General features: G+C 44.4%; 2 protein-coding genes across 3 annotated transcripts in view; both read right to left on the bottom strand.

The window, feature by feature from the left end:
- Nucleotides 1-14,393, bottom strand: part of As3mt (arsenite methyltransferase) — a 30,410-nt gene extending 16,017 nt beyond the window's left edge. The window contains exons 1-9 of one of the 2 annotated variants that reach the window (XM_031384944.1): nt 14,343-14,393; nt 14,090-14,130; nt 13,733-13,860; nt 12,820-12,970; nt 12,270-12,406; nt 9,594-9,663; nt 6,325-6,406; nt 2,425-2,556; nt 1,970-2,112 (exon numbers count right to left, since the gene is read on the bottom strand). In XM_031384944.1, the coding sequence (XP_031240804.1) occupies nt 1,970-2,112; nt 2,425-2,556; nt 6,325-6,406; nt 9,594-9,663; nt 12,270-12,406; nt 12,820-12,970; nt 13,733-13,860; nt 14,090-14,130; nt 14,343 (885 nt within the window). In that variant the 5' untranslated portion in view covers nt 14,344-14,393. The remainder of the gene's footprint in view (nt 1-1,969; nt 2,113-2,424; nt 2,557-6,324; nt 6,407-9,593; nt 9,664-12,269; nt 12,407-12,819; nt 12,971-13,732; nt 13,861-14,089; nt 14,131-14,342) is intronic. The other variant, XM_031384945.1, reaches the window with a different exon arrangement.
- A 3,383-nt stretch (nt 14,394-17,776) lies between these two features.
- Borcs7 (BLOC-1 related complex subunit 7) overlaps nt 17,777-19,828 on the bottom strand; it is an 11,339-nt gene continuing 9,287 nt past the window's right edge. Inside the window, exon 5 of the mRNA XM_031390587.1 lies at nt 17,777-19,385. Within this exon, the coding sequence (XP_031246447.1) occupies nt 19,334-19,385 (52 nt within the window). The 3' untranslated portion in view covers nt 17,777-19,333. The remainder of the gene's footprint in view (nt 19,386-19,828) is intronic.

The raw sequence follows: 19,828 nt of genomic DNA, 5'->3' as shown, positions 1-19,828 counted from the left end.
TGGTGGATGCTAGGGGTCCTGCACATGATACTGCCTCTCTGGTGGATGCTAGGATGTCCTGCACATGACACTGCCTCTCTGGTGGATGCTAGGAGGTCCTGAACATGATACTGCCTCTCTGGTGGATGCTAGGATGTCCTGCACATGATACTGCCTCTCTGGTGGATGCTAGGAGGTCCTGCACATGACACTGCCTCTCTGGTGGATGCTAGGATGTCCTGAACATGATACTGCCTCTCTGGTGGATGCTAGGGGTCCAGCTAGCTGGGCTCTCTCTTGTTGGATGATCATCTATCTGTTTATTCTGAGCAGCTTCTTAGGGTCCCATTTGTTACCAAGGGGACAAATGTGTGTGTGTGTGTGTGTGTGCATGTGCATCATGTGTATCCATCTCTGTGGGTGTACACATGCTTGCAAGCTCACGTGTTCACTCAAGTGCAATGGTGCAAGCTTATACTCTCAGTACTCAGGCGGTAAAGGCAGGCATATTTTTCTGAGTTAAAGGGCAGCCTGGTCTACATAGTAAGTTCCAGGACAGCGAGAGCTATATAGTAAGATACTGTCTGAAGGGAGGTAAGGGAGGAGATGGAAATAGCTAAGGAGTTGATGGACCACAGGGTGAATAAAAAGAAAGAGGCCACCACAAAAGCCCTAAATGATGGCGATTCAGTGTGTCCCAAGAGAGTCAGTATCCTTTGTCAACTTACCAAGGCCAAATGCCCCAGTTCAAGACAATGACAAGAGCCAGTGGGATCACACCCAAGCATACAGACTCTTAGACCACTGGCGAGAAGAGCCTGCTTCCTGCCCTTGCCTATAAACTGGATTATGATGAAGACTGAAGGAAATTCAGCTGATGGCCCAAGGCATTTCAGAACATTGGATATGAAAAGTAAGAGTCGAAAGAAAGAGGAGGAAGGGTGGAGAAGAGCCAGAGCCAGCCCAAAGAGGGAAAGAAGCCCCAAGACAATTGAGACACAGGAAGGTTCTCCCCAGGAGGCTTTTCAGGGAGCCTAGTGAGTTTTCTGAAGGAATACATGGTGAATTGTGGCAACTGCAAGAAGCCTGGACAGCAGGATGTTAAGTGGCCCTGATGGTCAGACAGACATGCGGAATATTGAAGGGTGGCTTTCTGGGATATGGCCCAGAGTGAGCAGACATGTCAGAATATCAGAGTAGGCAAAGACTATGAATCCCAGGTAACGGACATTCCACAAAGCCCTCGTGGAGGAAAAAACAACCCAGGCAGCTAACCGAAGCCCCAGGAATACAGAATGTCTATTACCTTCTCTCCACTGCTGAGGGCCTCGGAAGGCATCCCTGCCCCTCTAGACCAGCTGAAACATCTTACAGGGCTTGCCCCTGGGTATTCATTTAGATAGTTTGTTCTTCCTGGGAACCCCAAACTTGAGCACTTATTACACCTAGAATCTCTTAAACTAATTAAAGGGTTGTGCTCATGTCTATGCCTTTGAATCACTGGTCAAGAGAAGAAGGTATAGAAAGTTTACTATTCTACTCTAAGTAAAATAAAACCAAAAATACACAAACCAAACAACATTAGAATGGGGAGAAGCAAGTCGAGGTCAAATTCAAGACCCAGGAAAGATTCTGGGGCTGAAAACCAGAACCTTTGGGTGGGCACAAAAGCGAGAATAGAAAGAATGCTGTTAGAATGCTGCCGAGCTGGCTAGACAGCTCAGTGGGTAAGAACACTGACTGCTCTTTCGAAGGTTCTAAGTTCAATTCCCAACAACTACATGAAGGCTCACAACCATCTGTTCAGCTACAGTGTACCCATGTATATATATATAAAATCTCTTTTAAAAAATGCCGCCAGAGTCATGGTGCCCTGCTGGCACCCCAAAGCTTAAGATGGAACGTGGGGGTTCTTGCATATACTAGCAAGTGCTCTACCACTGAGCCATACTGCCAGCCCAGGAGGCAGCTTTTTTTTTTTTTTTTTTACCTTGAATGTAAAATTTGCATCGAAGATTAGTTCCTTCTCGTGCCCTGTGATTCCTCCATTGTAAACAACGTGGCATCTTTCGGCTGGCTCTGTCTTAGGGATTTTGAAGAGGCGAAATGTAGCAGACACAAAGCGACAATCCCCTGAAAGCAGACACACAGGGCTCTCACTGCCAGCATCCAGCAGCATTTGACAGAGGAAGACCAAGAATACTGTAAAGGTGATTTTCCTCACTGTGTGCCATTAATTATCTTTCTGGGCACTTCAGTCTATTTCCTGATTGGCTTCAAGATACTTTATTAAATGTCACCTTGGGGGAGGGGCTGCAATTATTCAGGAGACAAGGTAGACACCTGGAGATGAGCAGGTTCCCTTGGTGAGAATCCTGATGAAACTCACCGCCCGGCTGAAACCAACCACAGTGCCGTCACTGCATCTCTGCTGTTGTTTCTTACCAAGAACCCTTTCTAATTCCTTGTTTTCAACCGTAATGATACTGGCAGTGACCAAACGTGGAGGGCAGAACCCAATTTTTTGGGCAATGATGGCAAGATCCTTCCAGTACAGAGCACCGCCCAGGCATTCCCCTTAAAAGAGAAGAAGTTACAGGGCAATCACTATATATAAGGCAGTATTAGAGACACTTCTAGCCTGAACATTTAACTACGACATAGTACTAATATGTCGGACCCAACTGGCCACAGTGGAGCATCTACTCAGCAACTCACACTTGTCTGCAACTCCAGTTCTAGGTGACTAGAAACCCTCATATGGCCTGCACAGACACCAGGCATGCACATGTACACAGACTTATCTGCAGGCAAAATATTCATATACATAAAATAAATTGTTTGGACTTAGGAAATACATTTTTTGTATTTTTTAAAATGTTTTGTTTTAATTATTTTATTTATTCATCATCTTGCCTTTCTCTTTCTTTCTCCCTTCCTTCCTTTCTTTCTTTCTTTCTTTCTTTCTTTCTTTCTTTCTTTCTTTCTTTCTTTCTTTGTTGTTGTTGTTGTTGCTTTTTTTGTTTTTTTTTTTTTGAGACAGGGTTTCTCTGTGTAGCCCTGGCTATCCTGGAACTCACTCTATAGACCAGGCTGGCCTCGAACTCCGAAATCCGCCTGCCTCTGCCTTCCACGTGCTGGGATTAATTGCCTTTTTCTTTTTAAGAGACTGGCTCTCACTTTGTATCCCCAGCTAGCCCGGAACTTTCTATGTCAGCAGTTCCCAACGTTCCTAATGCTTCGACCCTTTAATACAGTTCCTCATGTTTGTGGTGACCCCAACCTTAAAATTACTTTTGTTGTTTTCGTAACTGTGATTTTGCTACTGTTATGAATTGTAATGTAAATTTCTGTGTTTTCTGATGGCCTTAGGTGACCTCTGTGAAAGGGTCTTCCAACCCCCAATGGGGTCACAACCTATAGGTTGAGAACCACTGTTTTATGTAGACCAGGCCTTGAACTCAGAGATCTGCCTGACTCTGCCTCCCAAGTGCTAGAATTAAAGCTGTGTGCCATGATGCTTGGCTTGGTTTGTTTGTTTTCTGTGTGTGTGTGAGACTGTGCATGCTACAGTGTATATGTGGGGACTAGATGACAACTTCCAGGAGTTGGCTTTTCTCATTCTACAGTGGAGATTCTAAGGATCAAACTCAGGCTGTCAGACTTGGCAGCAAGTACTTTACCCACTGAGCAATATCATCTTCTCTGCATATATATATATATATATATATGTATATATATACACACATATATATATACACATATATATATACATATATATGCATACACACACATGCATATATATTCTTGGCTAAGACATACATGATGGCATAATGCACATATGGAGATCAGAGATAAACTTTGTAAAGTCCATTCTCTCCATTTCCTTTTTTTTTAAGAGATCTGAATTTATTTACAACTTAGCATCTATGTCTTAGACATTTGTTTAAAACAAAAAACAAAAAATAAAAAAGAAGAGGCAATACCTACCCAATAAAGGAAAAAATGGTATAATCTATACCTTAACAGAGTATATTATATGTGCTGGAAATAATTATTTCAATGTTCAGCAGATACCAGCAATATGATATATAAAGGAAAGCTTTTTTCCCCCGGAAGCAGTGTCTCGTGTAGCTCAGGCTGGCTGCCTGCCATTCACTTTTTATGTGGGTTCTTGCAGAGGAACTTTAAGCCAGCAGCATGGCTGCTCTGTCAAGGGATCACATGCAAAGATCTAGGTCTGTGTGATCCGGCTGGAATGCAGACATGCCACACACCTTTAATCTCTCTGGCTGGAATACAGGCATGTCCTTAGTACATACCTTTAAGGTAAAATCTGTTTGTAGAAGGAAGCAGCCATGTCTGAAAGTGGTGTGTAATTGATGGGCCAAGTGATGGATCAGAGGAAGATCTGGCAGAGGGAGTCAGAGATAGGATATGCCCGACTCTCACAAGAGCAGAGAGGAGAGAGCAGGGCAGGGAAAGAGGGGAAGAGGCAGTTTTACAGAACAGTTTTACAGTGCAGGAGGCAGAGCAGTGGAGTTGAGTTCAGTTCTGTTCAGTTTGTGCAGCAGAGGCAGTTGAAGCCAGAGAATAAGGAGCCGGAAGATTAGAACAAATTGCCAGAGTTAGTTTGAGGCCAAGCATAGCAATTCAGTGAGAAGCCTAGAGAAGCCAGACTGAATCAGTCAGCTTGGAGAGGAGTTTTGAGCCAGAACAGTTGAGCTGAACCAATCAGTCAGTTGAGTAAGAACCAGAGCTGGCTCAGCAGTAAACCTCCAAGGTGACTATTACATTTGGTGGATAAATGCTTTTTCAGGTACTGGGGGTTGAACTCAGCTCATCAGGCATGTGAGGCAAATGAATCACCTGTTGAGCCATCCCACAGGCCCTATTTTCCTGCTGTTTTGATTTGTTTTGTTTTGTTGTTGTTTTGAGGCAAGGTTTCTCTATATAGCTCAGGCAGTCCAGCAACTTGCTTTGTAGACCAAGCTGGCCTTGAACTCACAGAGTTCCTGCCTGCCTCTGTCTCCCAAATGCTGGAATAAAGGCATACATCACCACACCTGGCCTATTTTCCTGCTTTTAACATAACCCATCTATATTATTATAAAATAAAGAGGTTAATACAATTTGTTTTAAAAATAAGATTTGGTTTTTTTTCTTGATACTATGTCTCATGGTGTAGCCCACATAAGCCTTAAATGAGCACTGAGCCTGTTGCTTCCATTGCCAAAAAGCAGAGATCCCAGGCATGTAAGGCACGTGCCACCACTCGCAGCTTAAATGTAAAAAGTTTTATTTTATAGTTAGACTAATCATGAGCATGCATTTATCTCCTCAACCTCTAGAAACTCTTAACTGACAATAAAGGGATACTCTATCTCATTTATTCTTCAAAATAGTTTTTTGGGGTTTTTTTTTCTTTTGGTCTTTAGAGACAGGGTTTCTCTGTGTAGCCCTGGCTGTCCTGGAACTCACTCTGTAAACCAGGCTGGCCTCGAACTCAGAAATCCACTGCCTCTGCCTCCCAAGTGCTGGGATTAAAGGCGTGTGCCACCACTGCCTGGCCAAAATAGTTTTAAAAATAGTCTGTGTATTATTTTCACTATACAATTTAAAAATCAATAACATAAATTAAATTGCCTAAGTTCATATCACTGTTTAAAAAGTTTATAGTGTATGTGTGTGTGTGTGTGTGTGTGTGTGTGTGTGTGTGTGTGTGGACATGTAGACACATATGCCACAGTGCACATGTGCACGTCAGAGAATAGGTCTATGGAATCTGTTCTCTCCTCCCAACTTTACATGAGTTCCAGGGATCAAACTCAGTTGCCAACCTGGGACTACATGATGGTTTATATATGCTTGACCCAGGGAGTGGCACTATTAGTAGATGTGGCCTTGTTGGAGTAGATGTGTCACTGTAGGTGTGGGCTTTGAGACCTTCATCCTAGTGGCCTGGAAGCCAGTCTTCCACTAGCAGCTTTCAGATGAAGATGTAGAACTCGTAGCTCCTCCTGCACCATGCCTGCCTGGATGCTGCCATGCTCCCACCTTGATGATAATGGACTGAACCTCTGAACCTGTAAGCCAGCCCCAATTAGGCTTTTGTCCTTTATAAGACTTGCCTTAGTCACTGTGTCTGTTTACATTGGTAAAACTCTAATTGACCACAAATGCCTTTATCCACTGAGCCATCTCACCAGCCCTCATATTGCTTTTGAGAACCTCCTGGCCTTACATCATTTGCTCTCCTGTCCAGTGGTCCATCCCACCTTACTTGCAGGATGGAGATCTACACTGGTTAACAATAACCGATAGGAATAAAACAAGAACACATACCCCATAAAACTTTGTGTGACTTGATGTCTTCCGGCACTTCAAGGCTAGCATAGACGTCACTGAAATAGAGCTCTCCACCGTGCTGAAAGAGAGTAGTGCACATCTGAACAAGGTTAAAGATTGCATTGGTCCTAGATAATAACATCAACAACAAAAACGATGAGCATAGAAGATGGGTTTCAAAATCCCAGTGCTTGTGCTGACACTGACCAAGCTGACCTTTGAACAAATAACAGCTGCTTCCCTTGTTAAAAACAAAACACAGAGACAGAGGTATTTATTTCTCCAGTGTCCTGTCCAATACAAGTGCTTCCTAAGATTCAGAAGGAGGGGAGCTGAAAGAAAGTGGAGAGGCATGAGAGTATGAAGAGAGGTCTAAATGCTGGGTCTGCACCTACAGGAATGCAGGAGGAGGGCTGGGGGCTGGGTAGCTGGGTCAAGTGCTGGCTACATCGGATATCCTGTTTACTGTGAGTACCTGCTGAGTTCCAGTTTTCAGAATCCACAAAAGCCAGGCATGGTTTGCATTCATAACCCCAGCTCCGATGGGGCAGGCAGGTCAGTCCCTGGAACTGATCAGTCAGCACTCCTACTCAATTTGGTGAGCTCCAGGTTCAGTGAGGGACCATATCTCAAAAAAATAAAGTTGAGGGCTACATAGGATGACGCCTGACATCAATCTCCATGTATGATTGCATATGCCTGTGCATGTGCACACACACACAAACACACACACACATACACAAATCACCACTACCACCACCATACACATGCGGTGATGAAACTCATAAGCAAAAACTGAAATGAATACTGGGCAGTGGTGGTGCACACCTTTAAATCCCAGCACTTGGAAAGCAGAGGCAGGCGGATTTCTGAGTTCGAGGCCACCCTGGTCTACAGAGTGAGTTCTAGGACAGCCAGGGCTACACAGAGAAACCCTGTCTCAAAAAAAAAAAAAAAAGAAAGAAAAAAGAAAAAAAAATCTGGGCTGGAGAGATGGCTCAGAGATTATGAGCATTTGCCGTTCTGTAAAAATGTAGAGCAAAGGTCCCACACTTCTTAATGCTACAACCCTTTACCCAGTTCCTCATGCTGTGACTCCCAATCACAAAAGCCTTTCATTGCTACTTCATAACTGTAATTTTGCTACTGTTAGGAACTGTAATGTACACAGGATAGCTGATGTGACTCCAAAGGAGCAGAAACCCACAGGTTGAGATCCACTGATGTAGAGGAACCAAGTTCAGTCTCCAACATTCACATGGTGTGAGTCCAGTTCTGATCTCTGTGGGCACCGGACACATGTGTGCATATAGGCTAAAAATGTATACAAAGCATTCATATTAAACAAAAAAGGTTTTAAATAAGCAAAAACACAAGAGGGGAAAAAATGAGTATCTCTCCTAAATACATTCAGGTTGCCTACATTTTTAGCTAGTCCAAGCGGAACACAGGCCTAGGTGTTCAGATAACTAACAGCAGGCACCCATGGAAGTGACAGTCTTATCCCTGAAAATCAGAGTAATAAAGCTAGGCAGCAGTGGTGTGTTTCCCAGGAGGCAAACGCAGGTGGGTCTCTGTGAGTTTGAGGCCAGTGGTTTACAAAGTGAGTTTCAGGACAGCCAGGGCTACACACACACAAAAAAAAAACCTGCTTCAGGGGGTGGGGAAGAAAGAGAGAGACAGAGACAGAGACAGAGAAACAGAGGGAGGGAGAGAGGGAGAGAGGAAGGAAGGAAAATTACAGTGATGTGCAGTGCTATTATTACACATTAAAATTTCTCTGTGTCCTTAACATCTAAGTCAAAGGAGTCAACAGGAATTCAAGGTGTTATTTAGCTAATTTCCAATGTATGCAAGTCTATATTCTGTGGTGATGGCCAGCCTCTGACAGTCGGTCTCAGTGAAGGTCATAAGCTGATCTATAAAATGGCATTCTAACAATGACATGAGATTAGTCTTACACAGATACTTTTATATGTAATTCTATTATTTTATGTGCCCACGTGTTTGCCTGCATGTGTGTCTATGCCCTGGTGCCCTTGGGATCCAGAAGGGGGCATTAGAGCTCAGAATTGGAATTATAGATGGTTATAAGCTACCATGAAAGTGCTAGAATTGGAACCTGGGTGCTTTGGGAGATCAGCCAGTGCTCTAACCACTGAGCTCCATCCCGACCATTATAGATACTTCTATTTGAGCTACATAATAGCTCCATAAGCTAAAAATCTCGACATTTTCTTTTCCAGTTTTAGAGATTGAGCGTTATGTAATCACATATCCACATTGAACTATACTTTCAGTCCTACTAATCCCAGAACACTTCTTTCCTTTTCTAGTATAAAGAGACAAATCTTTTTATCTGCAGGAGGCTGTGAAGTTTCTGGAAATTTCCCCTTTAAAAAAGCATTCATGCTGGGCGGTGGTGGTGCATGCTTTTAATCCCAGCACTTGGGAGGTAGAGGCAGGTGGATCTCTGAGTTCGAGGCTAGCCTGGTCTACAGAGTGAGTTCCAGGACAGCTAGGGCTATACAGAGAAACCCTGTCTCAAAAAACCAAAATAAATAAATAAATAAATAAATATAAAAAAAGCATTCATATAAAATTCCATCTTATGCTGGGCAATGGCAGCACATGCCTTTAATCCCAGTGCTTAGAAGGGAGAGGCAAGTAGATTTCTGAGTTTGAGGCCAGCCTGGTCTACAGAATGAGTTCCAGGACAGCCAGGGCTACACAGAGAAACCCTGTCTTGAACCTGCCCCCCACCCCAAAAAAAAATTCCATCTTAGATTTCCCAGAGATAAGTTATCTTGGTATTGGCAATAGTATTGAGGAGATACAGGGTCTGTTTCTATAAAAGTAACTTTAATAGAAATCTTTCAGAGTGAGTCAACAGGGTCTGGTGATTTTGTAGGTGTTATCTGAGAGTCAGTCAATAACCAGGAGAGACAGGAAAGAAGGAAACTATTTTAACAGCCAATAACCTGTATCCTGACTGAAAAATAAGCCTTTCTAGGGTATTGCCTCAACCTGACCTGCTTTTTTTCTTTTTTCTTTCTTTTTTTTTTTTTAACACCTCATACATTTGAGGTTGACTTTGAACTGCCTGTGAGGCAAAGCCCTTGAACTCCTGATCCTCCACTTTGACTAACCTGGCTCCCTCTTCATTTGGTAAATAAATCACGAGTTTGAATCCTTAGTTCCAGAGGAGAACACGAGCCTGTCAGCCCTCTCTGGGATTTAAAGCCATTGTCTCCACCCTCCCTCACCTTCAGCACTTGATAGACCTCCCGAAGGACTTGTTCTTTATCAGGAACAAGGTTGATAACACAATTAGATCTAAAAAAAAAAAAAAGAAGAAGGGAAAAAGAGCAGATGTTAAATGATTCACATCCTTTTAGTCTCCCAAAATGCCTCCATTTTACCACCAGAGCTACTGATTTATCCTGACTCTCCCCTCCCTCAGACTCCTCTCCCCCAAGCTAAGGGAGAGAGAGAGGCACTGTTACACAGCAGTAACAGTGAGTACAAATATGACAGATGAAAATGAAGCATGATTCTTTTTGTCCTGATGTTCACCAGGTAACAAAACAAAACAAAACCTGGAGTCTGATTCCTATCTTGTAAAGTGTTCAAGCCACACGGCTGGCTCAAGGGTGAAATGTTTCTTTAGGGTTCAATTCCCAGTATCAAAAGAAAAAAACAGCCTTAATCTGTCACCTGGGCATGATTTAACTTAGACTCGGGAAGACGAGAAACACAAGAGACCATAATTTGCCATATAGAAGAAGAAGAAGAAGAAGAAGAAGAAGAAGAAGAAGAAGAAGAAGAAGAAGAAGAAGAAGAAGAAGAAGAAGAAGAAGAAGAAGAAGAAGGAGAAAGAAAGAAAGAAAGAAAGAAAGAAAGAAAGAAAGGAAGGAAGAAAGGAAGAAAGGAAGAAAGGAAGGAAGGAAGAAAGGAAGGAAGGAAGGAAGGAAGGAAGAAAAACTCAGGCATTGCTAAATGTGGTGGTTCATGCCTTTAATCTGGAAGCAAAGGCAAGGAGCTCTCTGAGTGTTCAAGGTCAGCCTGGTCTACATGGCAAGTTCCAGGCCAGCCATAACTCTATAGTGACACCCTGACTGGAAACAAAATGAAGAGAATACCACATATATGATGGTAGTCTCAAAAAATTACAATAAAGCTGTGGAGACAATTCGGGAATTTTGGTTTCTTAAAACAAAACAAAACAAAACAAAAAAACCCAAATAAACAAACACAAAAAACACGGGGCTGGAGAGGTGGCTCTGTGGTTAAGAGCACTGGCTGCTCTTCCTAAAGGTCCTGAGTTCAATTCCCAGCAACCACGTGGTGGCTCACAACCATCCGTAATGGGATCAATGCCCTCTTCTGGTGTGTCTGAAGACAGTGTTTTCGTCTATATAAGATAAATATTTTTTAAAAACACAAAAATGCTATAAGGATATATTTGCACTTTAACCCCAGGTGTGGGATATGGAGTTACTTCAGATTGAGGCAAAGCTATGATTTGCCTCATGCTTTAGTGGGACCGTGACTTTGCCAGCTGCAGACAGTTTCTGCGAGTGTGTGACATTTGAAATTCTGGGGACTTTTCAGAGAGTGTATAAATACTAGGACCCCAATAGGAGGTTGTTGGTTGGTTGCTGTTGGTTGTATTGGTCTCAGTTTGTTACGTAATCATGCACAAAGAAGAAACAACCAGAAATTAGATTTCCTGGCAGCAAATATCAAACTGTCCCCAAGAAACTCAACACCCCTAATCAGCAGGAAGTAGTTTACTGGAAACATTGTCCCCTCTACCCTCTTTCCCTTTTTCTCTCCTTTCTAGAGTTAGGGCATGGGTGGGAAGGAGTAGACAAGGGTGGAAGAAAGAAGAACCAGAAAGTAGGCAAAGTCCAGCTATATAATGCCCGCTACGGTCTAGTGGCAGAGCAGCCAAAGGACAGCGCATTCAGTGATGTGCAACACACACGCCCTACGTGATGACGAACAGCAATGTCACTGGCCTTTGCTTACCATGTTCTCATCATCATTTTTTGGTGAACTCATTCTGCTCACCAGAAAAAGTACTGTGAAACTGTACGCTAGAGCTGTGTGGTAGCGGCAGAGCACACCTTTAAACCTGGCACTTGGGAGGCCAAGGTAGGCATATCTCTATGAGTTCCTGTCTAGCCTTGTCTACATTCCTGAATTCTAGGACAACCAAGGCTACACAAAGAAACTCTGTCTAGAAATCCAAAATAAATAAATAAATAAATAAACTGTCTGCTAGGATCTTTTAATAACAACCTCACACATCTTGAAGATGACCACAGTTCTGTTCCTCCGGCCCTGGTAGCCATAGGTTGACTATCACATGTAACCTCAGTGTGCAGTAAGCTCTATCATCGAAGTCAGGTAAGTACCTGTTGATGCTCACACAAGTAGGAAATCCTCCAATACGAATGTCTTACAACAGGTCTCTGTAGTTTCAAAACCCACAATTATAGACAAGAGGTGAGTGTGTAACGGGAGCACACGCTGCCGTCTGGCTGGTTTGGGGAGCTCACTGGCTCTAGTTTGACAGGCAGGCATGTTGACACTGCAGTGTGACATTGTCTTCTGCTAAACTCACACCAAGAAATGTGCAACTGAGTGACCAAAAAAAAAAAAAAATCTCACAATATTTTAAGCTTATGCTTTTGTGTTGGGGTGTATCCATAACTATCCTTGGCCATTGGCTCTACCAGAAGCTGGTCAAGCCTGGCAATGCTGTTAATAGACTACAGGGGTCTCACTACAGCTCCTTCCTTTATGAAGACAAGCTACGTTTAGTTTAATTCCCTAAAGGAAAGTCAATTCATCAAAAAGTAGTAGCATTTAGTATAAAGTAGTAGTTCAAATTGCAATGGGCTTTACGAATAACAGAAAGGCTGTCGCCCTACATGACGATATCATAGCTCTCATTCTGGATCCCAGCCTCTGTCAACTTCTCCATGGGGCCGTGGAGAAAAGTCACATTGGGTGCCTGGAAACCGAACTTTTCCATGTGGTGCTCAAGATAGGTTTTAGCCACTTCCACCTAGAGAAAGACAAATACGGGTGTGGTAATCAGCATTTTAATTCTGAAAACTGTGCTATCACTAATGCCCTGGGTTATTTTGGGTAGATATACAAGATTCCCAAGATTTATAAGATGTGCAGCAGCCTGGAAGAGAAGCTCCCAACCGTGGGACCTCGCTTGAGTTTTATCCAATGACAAATCTTTCTGGACAGAGGATGGAGGAAGAAAAGAAAGTGCCACTTGGCTGTCACAAGCTCATCTGCCAGGTTAGAGCTCTGTCAATGTCCTCAACTTCTAGGTCACCGGAAGCAGAAATGAAAGCAACCGGAAGCCAGCTTCTCAAATCCCTATGAAGCAACGCAGAAGGCAGTGTCAAGCCTCAGAGAATGATGGGGAGGAACCGCTCCTTTTCCTCCAAATCTCTGCCTTACCTGGACCTCAGTCATGTCGATCCCGGTGACATGTCCCTTCTCACCAACCAGCTGGCTAAGCACGTAGCAATCCCTGCCACTCCCACTACCCAGATCCAAAATCCGGCAGCTTTCCAACCGCTCAGGAACAACCAGACCACAACCGTAATACCTGAGAAATGGAAATGGCATCTTAAAAACTGAGACTAGAAAGTTCTCAGATACTAAACCTACACTTCCCTCCCTCCGTTTTTCCCTCAGCCATCTATACTTACATCTGTCTCTCTCACTAAACAGGGCTATGTCTGCCCTAGCACCGTTGTAGGCACCTTGCAAGGTAGCAAGACTTAGACCATCTAAACTATTTGGTTGAATAAATATATCTAAGGCACGCACTGGCTGATGAACAATTCAAACTCGGGACCTGAGGAAAAGTATGCTGTCATCCAGGTGCACGTACTGTAACTGGAGAGGTTTAAAAACTACAACTTGGAAAACTCTTTCCTTGACTGGCATTGAGTGTCCCCCAGGAGTTAGGGCTGTAGTGGTCGGGGGAAGAAGGCTTCCTGCCTCAGTAGGATTTCAGTGAGGTGTTGGAGAGGCAAGGGATAAGGTACCCTCTTTGATAAACTGCTCTCTGGGTGGGCAATACTGTGTCAGGGAAAGGCAAGGTCAGAGGAGCCGAGGCTGGTTACAATGTGTGCGTCCATCTATTAACAACCTGAATGTCTACCAGAGCCCCAGGAACTTGAATGTCTCCTGCAATTGGGGAAGGATGCAGAGCATCGTTGAGGGATCCCCGGTGGAGGTCCCAAGCTTTGTGTACTGGTATCACAGTAGTTAGGGCAAGCAGGATGTCCAGCAGAGGTGGTTAAATTCCCTAGGGACCACTGGTAGTCTGGAGGCTTCGAGGTGGGCAGCACACACACTCTACCTCGAAGTAACGGCTTCGTGTACATTCTGCAGACGTTCCCGGATGTACTTGGGGACCAGCTTGGCTGGCGTGACACAAGCATTAGTCTGGAGGTCTGCAGATGTCCTCAGTACATTCCCATAGTAGTTCTGACTCAGCAGCCACGGAAGAGAAGCCAGGAGGAAGAGGATTGACATTACTGTTTGCAGAGCTCCAAGGACTCCACTACATTCCTAATTACAGCCCACTGGCTCAAGGCAAAACTCTAAACTCTATTGGCCCCGCTTCCCCCAGCGTGCTCCACGCCAGCTGAAGCTGCTTGCTGGCAGGACTTTTATAGGGCAGTGAGCCCGCATAGCCATTCCCTAGGACCCTCACCTGAACGTCCTTGTGGATCTCAGCATCTCGGGAAGCAGCCACTGACAAAAGGGAGAGTAGAGGTTAACTGTGGTCACCACACCGAGAACGACTGGGCTGAGGCCAAGATGGAGGGAGAGCAGCACCCAGGGCGGGGACCCGCAGCATCCTGGGCTGCCCAGAGTTGGGGGTAGGGTGGGAGGTGCGCTGTGAGCCCGAGGGAAGGCAGAGGTCAGAGGGGACCGGCCAGAAGACAGGAGGGACAGGCACTCACTGACTCACGCTCTCCCAAGTCCAGGATTCCCCTCAACCCGGCTTCCACGGAAATCCCCGAAGCCACGCCCCCTGGCCGACCTTCAACCCCTCAGCCCTGCCGGATCTTCAGGAAGCTGCCTGGCCCTACACACTACTGGGGCTTGTCATCTTGGTGGCTGTGAGGCCTTGCGTCCAGGAGAATGGTTTTATTAGTTAACATCTTCCTTTACTGATTCACCGAGTTTCATTTGTAAATTTTGTAAAAACATTCACATCTGGTTTTCTCCTTGTGGAGTGAAACCATCTTTCCTCAATCTGTCTCATAGTTCATTGAGATATCATTTACGCCAGTTCTGTGAATTAACACATTGCACATTGTAAACATCAGGTGTTAATTTCAGCACTCCAGGGGACAGACAGGTGACAGAAGCTGGCAGAACATCCAGTTCGAGCCTGACCTGATCAACAGAGAGAATTCAAGGTCAGCCAGGACAAACAAAACCCATCCCCAGCCCCTCTCTCACCACCAACAAAACCCAAAAACCTCCCAAAGAAACAAAAAAACTGTATTCTGTTTTTTTAAAAGTCTGTCTTATTAAATTGCTTGGTGGGTGCATCACGCATGACCACCATGCCCGTGTGTGGAGACAGGTGGGTCCCACAAGTTAATTCTGTCCTCCACAGTGGTTGGTTCTGAGACTCCAGCATCGGGCTTGTGTGTCGAAATGCTTTTGACTTTTATAGCTACAGCTAGCACCCTGCACTTCTTTGTATGTCCTACTTGCTTTGTGGTGAAGCAAACATTGTCATTCATCAAGATAAGGCTATCTTATCTTGGTCTAATGTCTAAATAGAAAAGTGGACTTTTTTGAAATTATCCTATTTCCAATCTCGTTGATCATTAAAAAAAAAAAAAAGTGTTGCAGGGCGGTGGTGGTGCACACCTTTAATCCCACCAAAAGAAACCAAAAAAAAAAAAAAAAGCGTTGAAATCCATCAAGTAAGTTTCCAAATTCCCTGTTAATTATTATTGAAAGTTAACCAGGTGACAGAGAGATGGCTCAGTGGGCAAAGGTGATTATCACCAAGGCTGAGGACTTCAAAGCCATCCCTGAAATCCACATGAAAGCCAACTCCTGCCAGCTCTCTGCAGACTGTCCTCTCTTCTCCACAAGCAGACCACAGCATGAGTATGTACAGCATAAATAAATGTTTACAAACAAGCCAGGGGCTTGAGTGACAGATAGCTCAGCAGCTAAGAAGCACTGGCTGCTCTTCCAGAGGACCGGGCATCTGGCGCCCACACGCACATACCCATGCAGGCAAAACACCAACGCAGATAAAATAAGAATAAATCATTTTTAAAAACACTGGCGATTCTTGTTGGGATGTTTTTAAAATGGGAGATGTAGGGTTTTTTAGTGACCATTTTTGTCAGCAGCATCACGTACTCCTTCGACTCACAGAACCGCTCTCCAGAGCGTTCTCCCCAGAGCGGAAGTCCTTCCAACAAAGTAGTTCCTTTCTCCTTGTCTCAGGCAGAGGGCAGGGAGAGGATGCACTCACTTCACCTTCACCAGTGAGGCTATCTTTGGCTGCGGTTTGTACAGAAGAATCCCTTGATAACCACATCCACACGAACCAACCGCAGTGAGCAAACCGCTATCACCCCTAGCTACTGCCGCTCTGCCTTTGTGGCAATCTGCTACACTGAGCTGATGACTTGGACAGTGACCAGCATTCATTCTGACTAGTCAGTTCCACGACTGTTTTATTTGGCTTTGGGGTGCTTCCAAGTGATCCTTGGGGCTCTCACTCTCCTTACTCCCTTCCTCTCTCCCCTCTCTGTCCCTTCTCTCCCTATTCCCCTCTTCCACCCTCTCTGCTCACTCATGGCCAGTCTCTCCTCCTCCTCCTCCTTCTTCTCTCTCCCTCTCCCCCTCTCCCCCTTTCTCTCCCTCCTCCCTCCCTCCCTCCGTCCCCCCCCCCACTTTTCTCTGCCTCTACTACCCGCTTAACTCCCCTTCCCAGGTCCCAAGTAAACCCTATTCTAAGACCAGAACTGAGCCACACACTTCACTCCTGTGTTCTGTGTATCATCTCTGCTGAAGGGTGGGCTTTCTATTTAAGTTCTTCTATCAAACTGTATCTTAAAATATTAGCAAAAAAAAATGTTTTTCGTCGTTGTTTTTGGTTTTTGAGACAGGTTTTCTCTGTGAAGCCCTGGATGTCCTAGAACTCACTCTTTAGACCAGGCTAGCCTCAAACACATAGAGATCTGCCGTCCTCTGCCTCTGGAGTGCTGGGATTAAAGGCATACACCACCACCACCCAGTGCAAAGTTGATTTTTTAAGGACGTGCGAAAGTTGAGAAAGGATATTTATGCTAAGCTGGTCTCAAACTCACCATGTAGCCAAGGCTGACTTTTAAACTACAGGTCTTCCCGCTCCACCTCCCAGGTGCTAGGATTACCAGTGTGCATGCGCACTGCCACTTCCATTTTTTTTTTTTAGATTAAAAAAACGATCATATACAGAAAATTTCCTGTTTTCTTCCCTTATCTCCAAGGACGGTCTTGAGAACACCTGCTACACTCTCATCTAGAAAAGCACTGGGCTAGCAAGTGCCAGAAGGGACCAGGAAGACAGATTTTGGTTAAGCACACAACCATGTTTCAAGATGGAGAGCTTTTGCCTGCTGAGAGTTCAGCAGGTAAGGGCCCTTCCAACCAAGGCTGCTGAGCTCAGTTTGACCACCAGGACTACATGATGGAAGGACAGACCTGATTTCCAGAAGTCATTGTTCCAACCTCCACCCGTGTGCCCCACCCCTACTTCCAGCACATATACAAAGAAATATAAGGGGGAAAAACTGAGGTGTTTCACTACATGGACCTGGCTACCTTGATTTGGGGGGGGGGGTAATTAATCAAAACACAAAAATAGTAGACCTTTCAAAAGTAGTCAGGATCCCTAAGAGTCTTCAGGGGCTGAAGAGATGGCTCAGCAGTTAAAGGCACTTGCTGATCCTCCAGAGGATCCAAGTTCAATTCCCAGCACCACATCATGGCTCACAATGGTCTACAGCCCCAGGAGATCTAACACTTCTAGTTTCCTCAAGGCACTACACACATAGACATACATTCAGGAATGATGAATATTAGCATACAGGCAATCCAGCTGGCCTGCCCCCAGGGACCTAGCAATTGCTTACGTCATCACCTGCAGAGGCCAGGTGTCCCAGGCGTATGAGGCCAAATAAAGACCCCACAGCCCAGCTCTACCTGTCTGTCTGTTGTGGGCATTCTAGCTCCCCCTTTCTTTCTCTCTCTACCCTCAAGACTTACTTGCAATCCTCTACCCATTTCCCAGGTCCTCACTTCTCTCCCCTTCCCCAATAAACCCCTTTTACATCAAAACAAAAACAAATTTAAACAGCAATATCCATATATGATTGGTCTAAATTGTTATATCATCTTGCTTTTTATTATAAATGAAAATTACATTTTCCTTAGCAGATGAATTTTTAATAATTTTTTAAAAATATATTTGTTTTTAGTTATGTATGTCAGCATGTGTCTGTGTTCAGGCATATGTAGGAGAATGCAGGTGTCCACGGAGTCTGGAAGAGGACATTAGATCCCTTGGAGCTGTGAGCTATAGACAGCAGTGAGCTGTCTGAAGCCGGTTCTGGGAACTGAAGCTGGGTCCTCTCCAAAAGCAGCAAGTGTTTTTAACTGCTGAGCCATTTCACCAGCTTTTAATGGTCATATTTTATATGCTGGGAGTATATGGAAAAGGTCTGGTTTTTGACAGTCTGTGGAAGTCACAGGAATGGGACCACAAGCACATGCCATTTTAACTGCTGCTTCTTTGGCCCTTTGTGGATGATTTCTCACAGCTGGTCTGGATATATTCTTTCAAATATTAACTTTGTAATGCCATATCTTTATAAGGTGGCAGACATTTTTACACTGATTACATTTTAGGCATCGAGCTGAGAGAGAACTCTTTTCAAATCTAACTCATTTTACACATCATAGTGATAACATTTCTTGATTTGTACTTTAATGGTTGACGTGACACCTTAACAAACTAATGTGTGCTAACTACTTACTGGTTTTATATCTTTTTTGCCTTTTTGTTTTGTTTGACATTGGGTCTATGTAGTTCATTTTGTAACGTTACTTAATTATCAGCAGATCCACTTGTGTGACTTTACTGCCAAATTAGAAGGGAATGGAATGGCTATAAAAAAAAGAACCAAGGTCACTTAATCAAGAGTCACAGAAAGAAAGAAGTCAGAAACAAAGGTCAAGGCAGAACCACAGCTGTCCAGAGCGGATGCCACTGGCCTGGTTTTCATATAAGAATCTGTAGTGAGAAACAGCCATTATCCACGTTCTGTGTCCTTTAACAGAGAAAGCATTCTCACATGAGCACAACAGAAGTCCCTCCCTCCATCCCTTCTTCTCACATGATCATAGCAGAAGCCCCTCCCTCCATCCCTTCTTCTCAGAGATAGGTTCTTTCTGTGTTGTCCTGGATGGTCTCAACTTTCTGACCTCAAGTGATCCACCTGCATCAGCCTCCCAAATATCTGAGCCTATGTGTTACTCAGCAGTCAGGTGTGGTGATTTGTAATCCCAGGACTTGAGAGGCTACAGCATGAGGATGATGGGGTCAAAGCCAGAGAGCTACACAGGGACATACTGGAGAGAGAGAGAGAGAGAGAGAGAGAGAGAGAATCGATGTACATAGGATCACAGACAATACAGCTTTTAACAAGCTAGGGTATCTTTTTTTTAGTGCTAATGATTCAACATATTCATTTTAATATAAAACAACTTGAAGATGAATTAATCCAATTTAAGAACTGCTTCCATGTTCAGTCACTTGGCTTCTTCTTTTCACAAGTCTTTTCTAGATGATTTTTTGGAGATGAAAATGGAGACCAAGGCCACACTGTCCTCAGCATCAGACAAAGAAGTCGACTACAGGTCTGACATGCTACTTCAGCAAGTGAGTCAACTGGTCCTGCAGGTCAGGCGACTGTTCAACACTGGAAATCAAAACACACCGGGACTGTGTGAGACGAGCAGGAAAGACATCTTTGTGTGGCCTATCCTAATACATCAGTCTGTTTACATCTAAGTCAGAATTTACCTCAGTCCAAGTGTTTAAACTCAGTGTCTGGCACTGGGGCCTGACTGTTAATCTGTTACTCAGGAGCTGAGGCAGAGGGAGGATCATTTGAACCCAAGAGTTGGAGGCCACCATGGAAACACAGTGAGACTCCATCTCAAGGTTTGAAGGAAGCAAATCATGAAGAAGGTCTGTGCAGAAAGATGGGCATGGGGCGTACCTGTAACACACCACTCAGGAGGTGGGGACAGGATTGTGAGTTTCAGCTTAGACTGGGCTACACAGTGAAAGACCTTACATTAAAAAGAAAAAGGCTAGGAGGACAGTGGTGGCGCACACCTTTAATCCCAGCATTTGGGA

This window comes from Mastomys coucha, unplaced genomic scaffold (genome assembly GCF_008632895.1).
Source record: "Mastomys coucha isolate ucsf_1 unplaced genomic scaffold, UCSF_Mcou_1 pScaffold21, whole genome shotgun sequence".
NCBI classification, from domain to species: Eukaryota; Metazoa; Chordata; class Mammalia; order Rodentia; family Muridae; genus Mastomys; species Mastomys coucha.
The sequence above is the reverse complement of the archived record's forward strand: the minus strand, read 5'-3'. Positions and strand labels throughout refer to the sequence as shown.